Genomic DNA, 17,744 nt, shown 5'->3' with positions numbered 1-17,744 from the left:
CTCGCGGTCCGTGAGTTCGAGCCCCGCGTCAGGCTCTGGGCTGATGGCTCAGAGCCTGGAGCCTGTTTCCGATTCTGTGTCTCCCTCTCTCTCTGCCCCTCCCCCGTTCATGCTCTGTCTCTCTCTGTCCCAAAAATAAATAAACGTTGAAAAAAAAATTTTTTTAAAGATAAATCCTGTTTTTAATTATAAAGATAATACAACCAAACTACAGGGGGAAAAACCCATCACCCACCCGAACATAAGCATCAGTCTCCTGCTGCTATATTTCCTTCCAGTTTTTTTAAACCTTCTCATGTTTTTTCATGTACTTGTAATCAGAGTGAATGCCCAATTTTGGTTGCTGCTTTTTCCATTTCACGTCATAAGCATTTTCCCCGTTGCTGCCTAATCTTCATAATCATCCTTTTACTTTCCTGCATGATGTTACAAGTGGATATGCCATAATTTACTTAAGCATTCTCCTTTTATTAGACAGCTCTAAATTTTTGCTAACTGCAATTTGGTGAATATTCATTAAATCTGCTGTCATTATTGAGTGCTTATGCCATGCCAGGTGCCATGACAAATGCTTTGACTCTATTATTTCCAATCTTCCCCCAAACTCCACAAAGTGGGTATTATTATCCTCATCTCACAGACAAGAGAAGAGACTTAGAAAAGTTAAATCAGGGGCGTCTGGGTGGCTCAGTCAGTTGAGTGTCCAACTCTTGATTTTGGCTCAGGTCACGATCCCAGGGTTGTGGGATCAAGCCCCATGTCAGGCTCTGTGCTGAGTGTGGAGCCTACTTTGGATTCTGTTTCCTTCTGCCCCTCTCCCCTACTCACATGTGCGCGCTCTCTCTCTAAAATAAAAAAAGGAGAAGAAGAAAAAAATTCAGTTGCCCAAGGTCGCACTAGAGCTAGAGAAGGTAGGATTTGAACCTTAATCAGACCTGAAAGCTGCTTTCCACCTCCATCTCCACATGCAGTGACATGAGTCTACACTGTGCCGTGAGCAGAAGAGGTTATGTGGTACTCATTCCCTCATTTTTCCTCCCCCACTTCTTGATCCCCTACTGTGTGCCTCAGAGTCCAGGGGAGACTGCAGCACTAAGGGGCCACAACGAGAGGTGCAAACCCAAGTCCTGAGGGAAGTGAGAGAAGGAGAGGTTATTATGTGCTTTAGTTCCCTGGAACGGGATCACAGATGAGATCATTCAAAAGCAGAGATGGCAGTCATAAGCAAAGACACCTATGCCTTTAGTCCTTTGCCCGTGACAGACATTACTAATGAACCACGGCACTGTTTCCCACTAGGCTTGGGTGTGGCTTTATAATCTTCTACCCAGTACCCCACATGACCTCTATTGATCAGAGTTGGCATTAAAGATAACATGTGTGAATACACCTCTAGCCCAAAGGATAACGAATATGAGCTAAGTAGAGATAGGCTTGGGGGAGGGAAGAGTGTGCAATGGGGAATAGGAAAGTGTTAGAGGGTTGAGATATTTAAAAACATCAGTCGTACTGGGCCTGAAGATTGGCAAGGCCAAGGTCCACAGCCCTCACCGCCGCCTGACCCTAGAACTTGACTGTCATTTCTCCACACGTGGGTTTTCTGATCAGACTCCTCAAGGACATGGATCATTCTTGCCTGTGACAAGTTCACAGCAAATCCCTTTCAGGTTTCTTTGGATTCTAGCAGTTCAGGCTTGAAGAGCCAAGTTCCTTCCCTCTGGCTCATGTCTTTCTCTGGCTCATTTGCAGGAAGCACCAGCAATATGACTGCAAGTGGTACATCCCCCTGGCTGACCTAGTGTTTCCATCCCCTGAGGAGTCTGAGGCCAGCCCCCAGGTGCATCCCTTCCCAGACCATGAGCTGGAAGACATGAAAATGAAGATTTCTGCCCTCAAGAGTGAAATCCAGAAGGAGGTGAGTAGAGCCTGGCATCTGAGCCGAGGTAGGGAGGGTGGCCCTTTTCCTTGGGGCCCTTTGAACCAGGTGTGCCAAGGTGGCAGAAGGAGGGGAAGTTGTGAGTTTTGAGAATCCGATAAGGGAGGCGGGATGCAAGGATAGGAGGCCTCAAGTACATGCTCAGGAAGAGACTCTGGCTGTGGCAGATTAGCACTGAGCGGATGGAGGGAAGGCCAAGAAGTCAGTGCTCAGAATTGACTGAAGTTAGTCATAGGAAGTTTCCTGGTGTATGTCAAGCACTGTAGAAAAGGGAAGTGAGAGAAGAAGGCCTTCTTAAGGAAAAGCAGGATGCATGCAAGAAGGAGCCTGAGAGGCCTCTCAGATTGGGGAGGCTGGGTGGTTCAGTGGGTTAAGTGTCTGACTCTTGACTTCAGCTCAGGTCATGATCTCTCGGTTCATGGGATCGAGCCCCACATTGAATACCACGCTCACTGTGTGGAGCCTGCTTGGGATTCATTCATTCTCTCTCTCTCTCTCTTTCTCTCTCTCTCTAAAAATAAATAAATAAGGGGCACCTGGGTGGCTCAGTCAGTTAAGTGTCCGACTTTGGCTGAGGTCATGATCTCAGGGTTCGTGAGTACAAGTACAAGCCCCACATTGGGCTCTGTACTGACAGCTCAGAGCCTGGAGCCTGTTTCAGATTCTATGTCTCCCTCTCTCTCTGCCACTCCCTCGCTCATGCTGTCTCTGTCTCTCAAAAATAAATAAACATTGGAAAAAAATTTTTAATAAAAATAAATAAACTTCAGGGGCGCCTGGGTGGCTCAGTCGGTTGAGCGTCTGACTTCGGCTCAGGTCATGATCTCACAGTCTGTGAGTTCGAGCCTCACATTGGGTTCTGTGCTGATGGCTGAGAGCCTGGAGCCTGCTTCCGATTCTGTGTCTCCCTCTCTCTCTGCCCCTTCCCTGCTCATGCTCTGTCTCTCTCTGTCTCAAAAATAAATAAAAACATTAAGAAAAAAAAAAAAATAAATAAATAAAATAAACTTTAAAAAATTTAAATGAAAAACTAAAAATGCACAGAAGCTTGTGCTGTAGCCAGAACTGAAATTCTTATCAAACTCATGTGGAACATTTGCACACATTTATCATGTATTAAGTCTCAAAGGAAATCTCAAATTAAAAAAAAATTTTTTTAAGTAAGCTCTACGCCTAACATGGGGCTAGAACTCCCAATCCCAAGATCAAGAGTCACATGCTCCACCAACTGAGCCAGCCAGGTATCCCTAAAGAAATTGATGGCCTACTGGTCATGTTCACAGACCACAGTGAAGCAAAATTAGAAATCAACAAGTAGAATACAGTTAAGTAAATACCTAGAAAATTAAAACTTTCAAGGTGAAAAGGAAGTCAAATCGACACTACAAAATGTTTAGAACTGCATGAAAATGAAAGCACTCATATCAAACCCCATGGATGTGGCCAAAGCACTCTTTAGAGGAAAATGTATAGCCTTCAATTCATATATTTGAAAACAATGGCTGGAGGAAAGCCCCCCTAGAAGGAGCCTTCCCGGTGAATGTCACGAAAGGCATGGAGAGGCTTGGTTGGTTGGCCTGGTTTCCTCTCCTCGCCCAGTGACTTGGCTTAGGCCTCACCTCCCGAAGAGTCTTCCCTGATATGTACCCATTGCAGTCTGGGTTGGGTGCCTTGCTTTCCGGCTCCTGGTGTTTGCCCCTTTGTTTTGCTTTATTGGTCCTGAATCATAATTTCACTGGCTGCTTTCTCTTTTCCCCACTTGAATTTGAACTCTAGCCAGGGCACTGTTTTCTTCAGTTCTATGTCCCTAGGACTTAGCACATAATAGATGCTTCATAAACAGTTATTGAGGAATCCATGACCAGATGAGATGGCTTCTAAGAATACTTTCAGCTTAGACATCCCTCTTTGAAAGAGAGGAAGACCACAGTAATGACCCCAGGGGTGTCTGGGTCAGAGAGATGACCTAGGACTGGGGGGTGTGATGCAGGCATATCTCCTCAGAAGGGCACAGGTGTCCTCCTCCTGAATGGCCAAGCCCCACCCCGGGGCATCCTGGTCCTGGTTGATGGTGGACTTTGTCCCCTCCCTCCTGCACCAGGTGCACAGATGTGGCCTTCTGCTCAGTTGAAGGTACACTTGCTGAGCTCCACTGGCCACTGGCTGCAGGGGCGTGCCAGATACCTCTCATGGAGTTCCTTGTCTTACCCGTTACTGACGTCAGCATGTGACACGATATGAGGAGAGTCCCTGGGGAAGCACATTGTTGTTCTCTGAGTCACAGGAGCAGTGATTTATTCTTTTAATAATACTTTTTTAAAAACTTGTTTTTGTTCTGATCACCAATGTAACACTGGCTTATTGTAACAAGAAATACAATACTGAAGTGTACAAAGTGTAACAGATTAGCATCCACCCCCCCATTGTCAGCAGTTTAAGGTGTGTTCTTCTAGACTCTTCTCTGCTTTTACAGGTGTGTAGTATGTTTTTTGTAATGAGACCAGACTACAATGTGCCATTTTGCAACTTAAGCTTTTCACTTAATGGTGTGTCTTAGAGCTTTTTGGACCTAGCAGATTCCTTTTAACAGCTGTATCCTATTCTTTTAATGTTTATTTATTTTTGAGAGAGAGCAAGAGTGCAGGGGAGGGGCAGAGAGAATCCTAAACATGCTCCATACTGTCAGCCGTCAGCACAGGGCCCGACTCGGGGCTCGAACTCATGAACCGTGAGATCATGACGTGAGCAGAAATCAGGAGTTGGACGCTTAACCCATTGAGTGACCCAGGTGCCCCAGCTGCAATCCTATTGTATTCTGTTGCTTGACTGCACGGGGACGCATGTGATATTGTACTCTCAACCGGCAAGACTGCAGTAAACCTGACTGCACTCCTATTTCTCTCTGGTAGATTCCTTACAAGTGGGATGGCTGGGACAGAGGGCTTGCACTAATTGCCACGTTTACCTCTGAAAAGGTTGCATCTGATTATGTACCAACCCCCCCCCCCCACCTTCCCTGCAGTGTGTGAGAGTCACTGTCTCCCCACACTGTCACAACACTGGCTATGAGCAGTTGTTGCCATTTTTGCTAGTCTAGTGGGTAAGAAAATGCCATAGAGATGAATTCTAACTGAGGAGCTTGAGGGCAGTGCCAGAACGGAAATGTGGAGCATAACCACAGTTAATAAGACGGAAGGGATCCTTCATGAAATACAAACTTGAAAAGCTGGAGGAGAGAGCATGGGTTGAGACATAATGGCTTGTTAAAGAATAGGGAATAACAATACCGTGCAGCTGAGGTGGGGTGTGCAGGGTGGGGTGTGGTGGGATATTCAGCTGCGCATGGAGGCCAGAGCCCAGCCCCGGGAGGCCCCGAGTGCCAGTCCAGCAGTTGGGGCTTTTTGCTGAAAGGTGTCTGAAGTTTTTAAGCAGGGTATCTTTTTTTTTTTTTTTTTTTTTTTAAGGTTTATTTTTGAGAGACAGAGCGTGAGCAGGGGAGGGACAGAGAGAGAGGGAGACACAGAATGCGAAGCAGGCTCCAGGCTCTGAGCTGTCAGCACAAAGCCCAAAGCAGGGCTTGAACCCACGAGCCATGAGATCATGACCTGAGCCGAAGTTGGACGCCCAACCGACTGAGCCACCCAGATGCCCCTTAAGCAGAATATCTTGATGGTGCCCAGGATCTGATTTCTAGAGATGACTGAGTGATGACATGGATGGGCTAATGGCACTAAAAGAAGATTCTTAAGACCTAGAGCTTCCAAGAGGAGGGGGCATGTCATACCACACAGGCCACAGGGGAAGCACCAGGTTTGGTCAGGATGCTGAAGACCTCTGGGGAGAGCATGGCTCAGGGCCTGTATCGTGTTTCCCACAGGGAAAGAAAGCAAGGCAAGGGGCAACTCCTTAGGACTGAGAGTTGGAAAAACGTCAGCAGGATCTGGGCTATAGGGTGGTCTCTAGTTGTGTGCTATCTGGCCTTGGGTTATTTAAAGCAGAGGAATATTGGCATGGTGAGTGAGAGTTAGGTAAAGGAGGTGTTGGGGGTATGAACTCAGGGCTGGTTGGTTTGTATATGGAAGGTCTGCACACAGAGGAGTCATTTACTATCTTAGGGATCAGCTTGCCTGATTTCTAAGGGAGGGGTAGTTTTCTTCCTGGCTAGCTAGGCGCCCCAAGATGTCAAAGCGTCATAAAATATAAAAAAGAAAAAGACACGACTAATGCACAAGGGAGTGTTGTGCTTAGAGATGCTGAGTGCAGAGTGGAGTGTGTGAGGGAAACCATCTGTGCCCTCCATCCCCCCACAGAAAGCCAACAAAGGACAGAGCCGGGCCATCGAGCGCCTGAAAAAGAAGATGTTTGAGAACGAGTTCTTGCTGCTGCTCAACTCCCCCACGATCCCATTTCGGATCCACAATCGGAATGGAAAGGTCAGGGAGGGGTGGGGATGGGACAGAAGCAACCGCCTTCCTTGGTCCAGGGCTGCCATTCTCTAGGGCTCCTGTCCATGACCTGTGGTGGGAGTCAGGCACTTAGGCGGGATTCCCAAGGAAGGTGCAACTCCCAGCTGGTATGGAGCCAGTGCCCCCTGCTGGCCATCACTGGCACTGCCACTCCTGTCACTGGGCTTCCAGGAAAGGAGACTCTCCTCCCAGCTGCCACCTTCTCCAAGCCTAGGGGTGCCTGGGTAAGAAGGAGCCAGGAATGTGCTTGGCACATGGTCACCCCATTGACTTCTCGTCTCCTCTCTTCAGAGTTACCTGTTCCTACTGTCCTCAGACTATGAGAGGTCAGAGTGGAGAGAAGCAATTCAGAAGCTACAGAAGAAGGGTAAAGTCCCGCCCCACTTTACACTGCTCTGATGGTATCCATGGCAACAGTGGCCTTTTGCATTTCCATGCACTTTCATGTGCAGGGTTTCCTCCTTGGCCCTCACAGTCACTCTGCAAGGTGCCAGGGCAGGTGGCACTTAATTGATGCTACTGACCACTTGAGGCCCAAAGGACGTAAGTGATTTGTTTAAGGCACACAGTGAATTAGCAACAGGACTGGACTCGGGGCCCAGGCTTGTCTATCTCTCTTTCTCTTGCTCTCGCTATCTCATACACACATTCTCGAGCCTTTTCAGTTAGACTCTCTCATCCCTACCCGCTGACAGCACCTATGACTGCTCCCATGTGAGTGTCTGCAAGTCTTTCCCTCCCTTCCAATGACCCGCTCTGCCCCTAGAGCTAAGCTTTTTTCCTTCAGTCGCCCCCAGAGAAGAGCAGCAGGTCCTGGTGGGTCTGTGACGACATTTTCCTCTTGGCTCCTCCTACAGATCTCCAGGCCTTTGTCCTGAGCTCAGTGGAGCTCCAGGTGCTCACGGGATCCTGTTTCAAACTTAGGACTGTACACAACATTCCTGTCACCAGCAATAAAGACGGTAAGATCTGGAACCCAAGGTTCCTGCCTTATCAGCAGGTCCTAGCCCCCAGGGCATTGCTGGAAGCTTCCGTTAGGACCTAGCCAGACACGTGGCTGTAACGACTCAGTTGCCAGGTACACAGAGAGCTTGAATAGGGGTTGTTCTCTGCTGAGTTCCCAGATGGTCTCAATTCATCACTGGCCCCCCTCTGGCTTGAGAGGAGAATCTGGCACCATCATATACTGGAATCATGTTGTTAATATGTTCATGAGGTAGTCAGAGAATGGAAGCAAAAGACTGAAGCATGAGATGTGATGGCAGTGGAGGGGGAAAGCATAGATGGATTAGTGTATGAGAAGTAATGTCAGAAGCTTCCAGGGACCAGATCTCGGAAGGCCTTGAATGCCAAGCAAAGACGTTTGGTCAAGCCGTGGAACCTGCAGGAGGTTTTGGAGCAGGAGAGGGCTGTGATCCGGGCTGGCCCAGAATGGGTGGTATCTGGTTGTTTGTGGGTGCTGGGAGGGGGTACACCTTGTGGAAGGGGTTTTGAAGGCAGACTGTCCTCCCCATATGGGGGTCATCTGCCCCCTGTCCCAAGAGGAGGCTGACTTATAGTGGTTAATTTTCACTTGGAAAGGCGACACTGCAGAGGACAGCCATGGGATAGGCAGGATTCAGAGCCGGAGGAAAAGTGCCCCTGGGGAATAGTATGAAATCCCTGGCCCCGTAGGGAAGATGTGGATTGGCCTTCCGGGCTCTGTAGAGGGAGAAGCACTACAGCTCACATTCCAGGAAGCTGTGGGCTCTGGAAACTTCTTCATCCAGCCACCAGGTGGTGCTGCAAGACCAAGGCTTCAACTGTCTCCCACCCTCTGTGCCTTCCTGCCAGCCTGGGGTGAGAAGGGGCTGAAGCAGGCCTCTCACCACCCCCTACCCTGCGGGCTTTCCTCTCTTACAGACGATGAGTCTCCAGGACTCTATGGCTTCCTCCATGTCATCGTCCACTCTGCCAAGGGGTTTAAGCAGTCAGCCAGTAAGTGCCCCTGAACCCCAGCCCTAGGGAGAGCAGAGAGCCATTGCTCATCCATTCATGAGAAGTCCCTGTGGACCCATTGCATGGGGCCTTCTGCTGCCCACTTACCCTGCTCTGGCCTGCCCCACGCTGGGGGCCTGCCAGCTGCCTTGACATGTGGGTGGGTGGCCATTCATTCCCCTGACGGTCAGGAACCAGCTCCTCTTGGCTGCCCTGTGTCTCCAAGATCTGCTCTTTCTTAAGCCCTCCCCAACCCCTAGGTGCCTGAAATCCTGGGCTCTAACCCCATCTCTGCCAGTTATAAGCTATGTGACCTTGGGCAAGCCTTTTGACCTCTCAGAGCCTCAACTTCTTTCTCCATAAAAGGCAAACATCCTCATTAATACTGACCTAAGAGCAGGCTTAAATATGACAGTGAATGCACTGGCACACCCATCACTTTTCTTCCTTCTTTATCATGATCTACTAAATCTGTGCAGATCTTAGTGTTGGACAAAATACAATTACACTTTTTTATCTAACTTTTCCCCGTAGGAATTTGTGAGCCAGTTAGATACCTGATTGTTTCTCCCCATTTGCCAGATGAGAAAACTGAGTCACAGAGAGATTAAAGGGAGTTAACATCACAGAGGGTCAGAACCCCAAGGCTCCTGACTCCTCTCCTCTTCACCCACCCCTTCCCGCACCCCCCCCCCTTCTCTTTCTCTGTGGCAGTGGGGAGGTCTGTCCTGTGCCTCTCTCCCTGTGGCACATCACACAGAAAATGTGGCGTTGGCTCACAGCCAGCCATTTGATAAACGTTTACTGTGAAGTTCATGGGGTAGCTTACTACTGCGCCTGGGCACCTTGCTAGATGCTGGAGAAAACTCCAATGTGGCCAGCGTGTGGACATGCCTTGGCATGTTCAGAGCCCTTTCAAGTGGATTTTCTGCTGTGATCCTCGACATCCCTCGGAGGTCACTGATATCATTCCCATTTAGCAACACGCCTACTTTTTGCTTTAGAGAAGGGTTTCTCTCAGTATGGCCAGAACCATGTCACTTATCGCTCAAGCTGTGCTTGTACACATGGCAGCTTCCTGGACCCTCGCCAGACACACAGACTCCCCAGGGTTCTGGGGAGGGTCCGGGAAGCTGCCCGGGAATATTCCCGGTGAGTAAGCTCCTTAGGACTGTTACATACACCTGAGTCTGTGACCCACACTGCCCAGGTGCCTCACCCTGTCTCTCTGCTCCCTGTTTGCTAGCGTGGGCCCCCGGGAGCCAGCAAATTGGGGGAGAGTGGCCCGCTCTCCAAGGGCAGATAGATGTTCTGCCTCCCAAACTGGGTCAGGGCAGTTAGACACGAGGTGAGCTGCTACAAAACCTCTCCTGACCTCCAGATTGTCCCCACCTCCTCCCTCTACCGGCCTCCTGAGCCACTCACGTGTTCATTCTAAGTCCGCAGGGTTAGGCCCCATGAATCTTCAACCATGGCTCTTTGTCCTAATAAGTTCATTACATCTGCCCTGTCAGGCCTGGGATGTAGACACCATCGTGATTCCTGCTTTAATCCGTGCCCACATTCCAGTGTGCTCTGATACCCAGCTATATCTGGTCTGCATCACACCCGGCCAGAGACAACTCGGGGGCAGCCCCATCCTCTCTCCTTTCTGAGGAAAGCCCTTTAACGGGGGCCTGGGAGGGGCATGTATGTCCACCCTCTGACCTCTGCCCCTTGATTCACAAGTCAGAGGATTGGCTCTAATACCCCCAAAGCACCTCCAAAGCACCATTTACCCTGGGAAACAACCTTGACAGGTCCCATGGAGGGGGAGGGGTGCCAGGGTCTGAGCCCCAGAGGGAGTCTGTGGATTTGCAGAGTGCCTGGGGTGGCTACCCAGTGTTGTGGCCGCGTCAGCTGGATCCCGGAGTGGAGGGGAGAAGATTTTCAGCCTTAAAGGCCACAGTTCAAGGTGGAAACACTAGGGAAAACTCCCCTTCCTCCCACCCCAGCCCTCCACCACTTTGTCACCTGAAGCACTTGGGGTGGTGGTAAAAGCTTGCTTCGTTCATTCATCCCGCAAATACTCACCGTGTGCCTACTCTGTGCAGGCCCTGCCCTTGGTGCCGAGGGTACACTGGTGGCTAGGAGGACCAGGCTTCTGCCTGTGTGGTGTCGATGTAGTGAGGGGAGACAGACGGGCAGAAAGATAACTTGAGTTAAAGTCGAGTGCTATGAAGAAAACAAACCGAGCTTTTGGAAGGCGGGGGGCATTTTGGGTTTTTCACAGTGAGTGGGGGTTGCTCCAGATTTACAGCGCCCAGGGGCCAAATGCCCTCCAGAGCCTCCCACCTCCAATGCCAGATGCCCTGTTGAGAAACGTGGGGTCAGCGGGGAGGGGGAGGGAGGAGGGGGGAGGGGAGCTTCTTCAGTTTGCGTGGTCAGTGAAGACCTCGGCCACGGGTTTCGTGGGGACGAGGCAGCCAAGCCAGGATCAGGGATGAAGGACTGCAAGTGCAAGGGCCCTCAGGTGAGGCCAGCTGGGCACATTGGAGGGAGGAGGCCAGTGTAGCTGGAGGGTGGTGAATGAGGCGGGAGGGGCAGAGCCAGCTAAGAAGAGGGCAGAGAAGTGGAAAGGGGAACACTGAGGGCTGCCCTGCAGGAACGCTGGGAGGGACAGAGGCATTTATCCCCCTTTCCCTCCCGAGGTCCTGAGTCTCAGACCTCACTTTGATGTGTCTCTGCCTGTCCCCACTGCAGACCTGTACTGCACCCTGGAGGTGGATTCCTTTGGCTATTTTGTCAGCAAAGCCAAAACCAGGGTGTTCCGGGACACGACAGAGCCCAAATGGGATGAGGTGAGTGGAGGGGGCTGGTGTCCCCACAGGGACCCCTGAGCTTATCACCAGCTGTGCCCACCCCACTCCCCGTGCTCACTTCCTGTTGGCTGGGGGTGGCCGAGCCTGTTGGTTTGGCGAATTCTCTCTCTCCAACCCCTCTGCTCTCCACTCCCTGCTCATTTGGTGTCTGATACCGTGTTTATGTCTAGACATGGGGTTTTCAGCTCAGGCCCAAATTCCACCTCATCAGTGAATTTGGAGGCCTCTGGAGCTCCAGAAAGAGAGGAAGTTCCTCCATGCCTTGCAATGTGCTCCTCATGGGCCCCCCTCACCCCTTTCTCACCTTGCAAGTTTGGGGCCCCCACCTGCCAGGAAGCTTTGTGTCTCAGCTTTGGAGTTTCAGGATCGTGGTACCATCTTTCCCCAGGAGTTTGAGATTGAGCTGGAGGGCTCCCAGTCCCTGAGGATCCTGTGCTACGAAAAGTGCTATGACAAGACCAAGGTCAACAAGGACAACAACGAGATCGTGGACAAGATCATGGGCAAAGGACAGATCCAGGTGAGGGTTCGGGCGCGGCCAGGGCACCAAGGCAGGGCTCTGGAAACTGCCAAGAGGCAGTGCCACTGGGAAGGAGTCCTTCCTACCTGCCTCTTGGCTAAGGTGCTTGGCTCTTTGTGACTTGGGTCTAAAGCTGGTTTGAGAAAAGTTCCCCAAGGTGATTGTTCTCCCCTGCTGGAGATGGCATCTTGTTCTAGCTCCAGAAGCCCACGTGTGCCTGCTTCCTCGGGCTTCACGGCTGGCTCAGGTACATCACACACACTCCTGCATGGTGGGCTGGAGACATGACTCCTACCTTGGTTGTCACATCTCCACTCTGATCTGCTGGCGGCTTTTCCCAGGAACATTGTGCTGAGAAGGATTCTGAGGCTATATTGCATCCATGAATGCTGTGTTTGATTAGCAATGTCTGGCATAGGAGGAGTGAGACCCTGAGCCTTTGCCACTAAGCTGGAAGGGCTTAGGACCCAGCTGGCTTGCTGGGGGCTGGTCTCTGACTTGTTGCTAGGGCTGCTGGGCCTTACTCATGCCAGGAGTTCATTGGCTTCGGGTAGGTTCTGTGGGTGTTGGTAGAGCCAGGTCCTGAGTCAGGGTAAGAGTATATGTGCCTCAGCTGTGTTTCTTGAAAGCCTTGTTTATTTGCAGCCTGTGTCTCTGGAACATTCTGCCAGTTTTGAAGATGGCTGCTATTCATTCACCTATTAAGAGGATGCAGGTGTGGAGGGATGACATTCAGCATGGAGCCATCCACACTCCATCTGGCACCTTCTGTTTAGGACACAAGTGGCCTTGTTGGGGGTGGATTCTGTGACCACGAAATCAAGGGAAGCAGTAACTAGCACTGGGACAGAGCCCATGGGCATTAGGTGCTCTGAGCTTAATTGCCCCAGGTGTGATGGGGGGGGGGGAGCTGAATGATGCTTTTTCAAAGGAAGTGTTTGTTCTCTGCTGCTCTGTTGAGGCTGCAGAGATTGGTATCTGGCTTTGGCTGGGTAAAGTTCTTGGCGGTAGTGCCCTTTGGGGACCCATATGGGCCTCTTCCTTCTCCCACCTATTTTCACCTCAGTGTTAGAACAGGGGAATGGCGTTATTCGGTGGGGGCCCGGCCATCCGCCTCCTGTCGCCCCGTGTTCCTGTGCGTGTCCGTTCCTGATGCTGTGGGACCCGCTCTTCAGCACTGTCACCAGGGAAACCGGGCTGCCAGGCAACCACAAGCCAGTCCTTCATTAATTTAGATGAGAGAGAGGGCTGTAAACTCAGAACCTACTTCCTGCAGGCATAAGGGGTGGGGGCCCCGTCTCCATATCCCTGGGCTGGCCAGGAGGGACAGGCGGGGAAGGGGTTTGGGGCTGGCCTGCTCAGCCCCAGGAGATACCCAGCCAAGATGGCTTCCTGGGCCATTGGTGGCCGTGGCATGGGAGAGTTAAAAAGGGTATCCAGGGCAGCCCCCTCAAGTGAGCATTGTGGGTCCTGACCCCCCCTCCCCAGAATCCAGATTCCAGGGCCCCATGGCACCGTCCCCACCTGGACTTCCAGCTCCATTGCTTCCCTCCTCCTCCTCGTTTCTGTCAGCCTCACAAGCCCCAGGGGAAACACACCATAAATCATTACATCTTGGAGACAGGAGCAGATGGAGGCTTTGGGGGAAGGGGAGGAAGCCAGGTTATGTTTGGCAGAGAAGAAAGCACAGTGTGGTAAGGAAAATGTTTCTGTGTTTAAGCTTCGAGGAATGTTAAATGCCTGGGAGTTGATATTAAAAGAAATACAAACCTTCCTGCTGCCAGCTGACCTGGGCCTATGAGCGGCCAGCTGAGAGCCAGCATTCTCTAGAGGACTTCGGAGTCTCCCAGCCCTCTCCTCCCCAGGGCGCAGCCCTTGGCCCTCAGCTATGGAGCTGCCTTGCCCTCCTGCCCGTGGGTCAGGGAGGGGTGGGGGTGTCCTGCCCAGTGTGCGCCATGCCTCATAAAGCCTGCTCCCCCGTGATGCCCCACGGAGCCCCTGTGGATCGCCAGGCTGGGTGGAAAGCCTGCGCTGAGCCAGTCCCATGTGGCCAGGCCCCGCGGAGCCACAGAACAGTCTGTTCCCACATCTTGCTCCCACCTCCCTTTATGCCACGTGTCCAAGGAAAGGAATTGGCACCAGCCTCTGGCACATGGCTCTGCTCCCCTTTGGCGGGCACTGAGGAAGGAGCTAAAGGTGGCCTTGCCATAGGGGCCATCTTTGGTAATGTTTGGGTGACCTGAAGGAGGGGCAGGGGAAAGAAGGCCCATGCCTGTCTGCCACCTTCTTTCTAAGCCCCTTCCTACTCAGCCCATCCAAAGAACAGCGAGGGATTCCGTTTCCTGAGCTCCAGGTGTTTGCTCAGAAGCGAGTCTCTCTCTGAGTTTGCTTGCTGTGGCAGTGGGGGCAGGGAATCTGGAGCAGCAGGCTGGGGGTGCAGGACAGCATTTAGTGGCAGACAAATGGCAGCTCTGATCAGCAACGTGTGTCCAGCCCTTGGGCTCTTGGAGGCACATTCCCAAACATGATCTCCTCTGATCCTCGCAACAGCTCTGCGAGGAAAATGACAATTATATCCTCCCCGTGAGGACACTGAGGCCCGTCGCCTCTGCTGACCGTGTGCAGGGCAACCATGCCCTCTCTGTGCTGTGTCCTTATCCCCCAGGCCTCCATCAAGGAATCTCCCAGGCTGGGTACAGGGCACTGGCATGGCTAGTGGCCCAGAGAAGGAGCCAGGGTGATATTCTGCCCCAGCACCCCACTTTATGGTATAAAGTGAGCCTAGTCCTTCTTTAGTCTGGAGTCCTTTTACATTGGCAGGGGATGCTTACCGCCTGGTGCACCTGGCAAGAAGCAGAATGAGCATGCCTGCAGAGAAAAGAGCCAGGGGTGGGGGACTTACCATCCATCTGCAGTGTACCCACCATGGGCTGGCTGCTCCAAGATCCATAGAGGCCTGGCCTCAAGATCGGAGAGCCAAGCCACAAGAGAGCACAACGAGATGCCAGTAATGATGGTGATAGCACCCCAGAGCTAGCACCCAGCACTTGAAGCTGTTTTCTCAGGGGTCTTCACATACCCTGTGGGAGAGGAAAGCGATCGCAGTTGGAAAGATGAGAAGACTGAGGCACCAAAGGGGTAGGTGACCTGTCCAACGCCAGGCTGCCTGTGGGGAGGGAGACAGGACCAGAACCAGAACTGGAGGCAGGCTGGAGCCCTGTCCTCTGCAGACGTTCTCCTGCCTGCCGCTGTTCCCTGTGGAATAAGATGGAAAAGCGTGCAGCAGGAATTCAAAGAAGGAAAGACCACCGTGGGCCGGAATCAGGGAGGCTCCCAGGAGGAGGTGGAGTGAGGGGGATTTGAGAGCCCTGGATTTTTTAAAATTCCAAATGCAGTGTTTATATTAGAAGGAAAATTGCAGTAATAGTAAAGGGACTTGAAACAGAATCACGAGCCATCCCTCCTCCCACTCCTCTGAAACAGCCATTCGACTTTGTGCCTTTTCCCTTCCGCAGGCATAGAAATTTTTATATAGCTTTAATCACAGTGTGTATTTTGTATTTTTTCTATTTTCATGTAATATCATTACCTCCCTTTTTTCTGGGGCTGTATGTAGTCTTTATAATTACCTTTTTTGTTACATTACCCAAAGTAGATCTTATACTTCATAAAAATCATTTTACATAATGGCCAGCACATGAATTGCCATTTTAAGGTTCTGTGTTATTCTAGCAAGGTGGGCAGGCTCTGGATCAGCAGAAAGGAGCAGGGTGGGCATTCCGGGGAAAAGGCCTTTGTGGCCATGCTGGGAGGCAGGGATGTGCAGGGAGTGTCCCAGGAAATTAAAGAACCCGCCTGCCCCGAGCAGGAGGGATTGTGAGTAACACAAGTCAGAGGGAGATTGAAGGAATGAATGAAAGAAGAGATCAGAAGGGTTTTAGGCCAGAGGACTCCTAGGGGGCATTTAATCCAATCCTGTTTTGGGCCGAGAAGGAAACTGAGACCAGAAAGGGTGAGTGACAGAGCCACAGTGGTTGAGCAGGGGCTCCAAATTCAGGGACCTAGTCCCAGGTTGATCATGCTTGGTCAGCTGCTGGGCAAATGAATGAAAGAAAATGCTCTTAGATGGGGTGGGTGTCAGTCTGTGACCCTCAGGGATCTGCCCTTTGTCACTACAAATTTCCTGGAGCCTCCCCCACCCCCAGCCTAGTGCATTTCTCCTCTTCCACGGTCAGGAGCCCTCCCTTTGTTCCCCAGACCCAAGAGGCCAGTATGTCCAGATTCTCTGTCCAGGCCACCCCCACTGCCTGCCTCCTCCTTGCGGACCCACCCCCGCCTGACCGAGGAACCTCTCAGCCAGGAGGCCCCCCCTTTGTCTGCCTTGGCTCCCTGGCCCCAGGGGACTCCCATATGTTTATCTCAGTCTATTTCCAACTATGCTACTCCAGGCTCCAGATGTGCTGTCCCCAACTGGGACCTACCCGCTGGCTGATTAGCATATTCCCAGGGCCCAGCCCTTGTTGACTGGCATGGCCTGAGGGGAGAGCTGTCCCTGAGGACCCCATAGCTCGGTTCCTGCCACTGACTCCAGACTAAAGAGGAGTCTGAGACCTAGAAGCTACCTAAGCCAGAGGAGCCCCTCCATGCCCCTGCTCCACCCCCATTCCTCAGCTCAGCCAGACGTGGCGTGGCGACAGCCCCCACCCTTGACTCTGCCCCCCCCCCCCCCACACACACACCCCAGGGTAGGAGGCGGCTTCACCTGGGAGTACTGAAGACCCTGGGGTGGGAAGGGGCAGGGTCCCAGGCCAGGAAGGAGGCTCCAGCTATCCTGGTGCCCTTCACCCCCAGTTGCAGAGTTCAGGCCTGATGGGATGCCTTGCCTCTGTCCTCTTCCCTTCCAAAGTGCAGAGCCCATGTCAGAAGGGGAAAAAGGATAGTTTCTATAACATTCTTGACCTGGCCTCTTGGAAGCTTGTGAGGGTTCAGAGCTATTATAAATGACACTCAGGAGGAGGTCACGAAAGCCAGTCCCCTGCCTTCAGTACTAGGACACAAAGCCCTGATGGGCACATCTGACAATATCTAGACCCTCTTTTTTGTTCAACTGTGGTAAAATATACATACCATAAAATTTATCATTTTAATAATTTTTAGTGTCACCCAGAGGCATTAGATACATTCACATTGTTGTGCAACCATCGCCACCAGCCATCTCCAGAACTTTTTTTTTTTTTCCAGAACTTTCTCATCATCCCAACTTACCATACCCATTAAACAGTAACTTTCCAGGGGATGCCCGGCTGGCTCAGTTGGTAGAGCATGCAACTCTTGATTTTGGGGTCATGAGTTCAAACTCCATGTTGAGCATGGAACTTACTTTAAAAAACAAAACAAAACAAAAAAAAGGTAACCCCTCTGGCAACCACCACATTCTACTTTTTTTGTCTGTGATTTTGACCATTCCAGGGACCTCATGGAAGTGGAATCATAATGTCTTTGAGGTTTATCCATGTGGTAGCATGTGTCAGAATTTCCTTCTTAAACTAACTTTTTTAATGTTCATTCATTTTTGAGAGAGAGAGAGCATGAGCGGGGAGGGACAGAGAGCGAGGGAGACACAGAATCCAAAGCAGTCTCCAGACTCTGAGCTGTCAGCACAGAGCCCGATGTGGGCAGCTCTGAGCCACCCAGGGGCCCGCAGAATTTCTTTTTCTTTTTTTTTTTTTAAAGTTTATTTATTTTGAGAGAAAGAGAGAGAGAAAGCACAGGTCAGAGAAGGACAGAGACAGAGGGAATCCCAAGCAGGGTCTACACTGTCACTGCAGAGCCTAACATGGGGCTCGAACCCACAAACAGTGAGATCATTACCTGAGCCAAAGTTGGACACTTGACTGACTGAATCACCTGGGCACCCCTCCCAGAATTTCCTTCTTTAATGCTGAATAACATTGAATGCATAGACCACAATTTGTTTATCCACT

At 51.3% G+C, this 17,744-nt stretch overlaps 1 protein-coding gene across 9 annotated transcripts in view; it reads left to right on the top strand.

Moving 5' to 3' along the window:
• Window positions 1-17,744, top strand: part of ABR (ABR activator of RhoGEF and GTPase) — a 185,233-nt gene that overhangs the window by 135,428 nt on the left and 32,061 nt on the right. For 7 of the 9 annotated variants that reach the window (XM_045487759.1, XM_045487761.1, XM_045487760.1 and 4 more), the window contains 7 exons: window positions 1,750-1,915; window positions 6,247-6,369; window positions 6,694-6,769; window positions 7,260-7,364; window positions 8,305-8,379; window positions 11,122-11,219; window positions 11,629-11,760. In XM_045487759.1, coding sequence (XP_045343715.1) covers window positions 1,750-1,915; window positions 6,247-6,369; window positions 6,694-6,769; window positions 7,260-7,364; window positions 8,305-8,379; window positions 11,122-11,219; window positions 11,629-11,760 — 775 coding nt within the window. The remainder of the gene's footprint in view (window positions 1-1,749; window positions 1,916-6,246; window positions 6,370-6,693; window positions 6,770-7,259; window positions 7,365-8,304; window positions 8,380-11,121; window positions 11,220-11,628; window positions 11,761-17,744) is intronic. The other 2 variants (XM_045487763.1, XM_045487764.1) reach the window with 1 other exon arrangement.

The sequence above is a fragment of the Leopardus geoffroyi genome, chromosome E1 (assembly GCF_018350155.1).
Source record: "Leopardus geoffroyi isolate Oge1 chromosome E1, O.geoffroyi_Oge1_pat1.0, whole genome shotgun sequence".
NCBI classification, from domain to species: domain Eukaryota; kingdom Metazoa; phylum Chordata; class Mammalia; order Carnivora; family Felidae; genus Leopardus; species Leopardus geoffroyi.
Note: the sequence above shows the minus strand (reverse complement) of the source record. Positions and strands in the feature narration are given on the sequence as shown.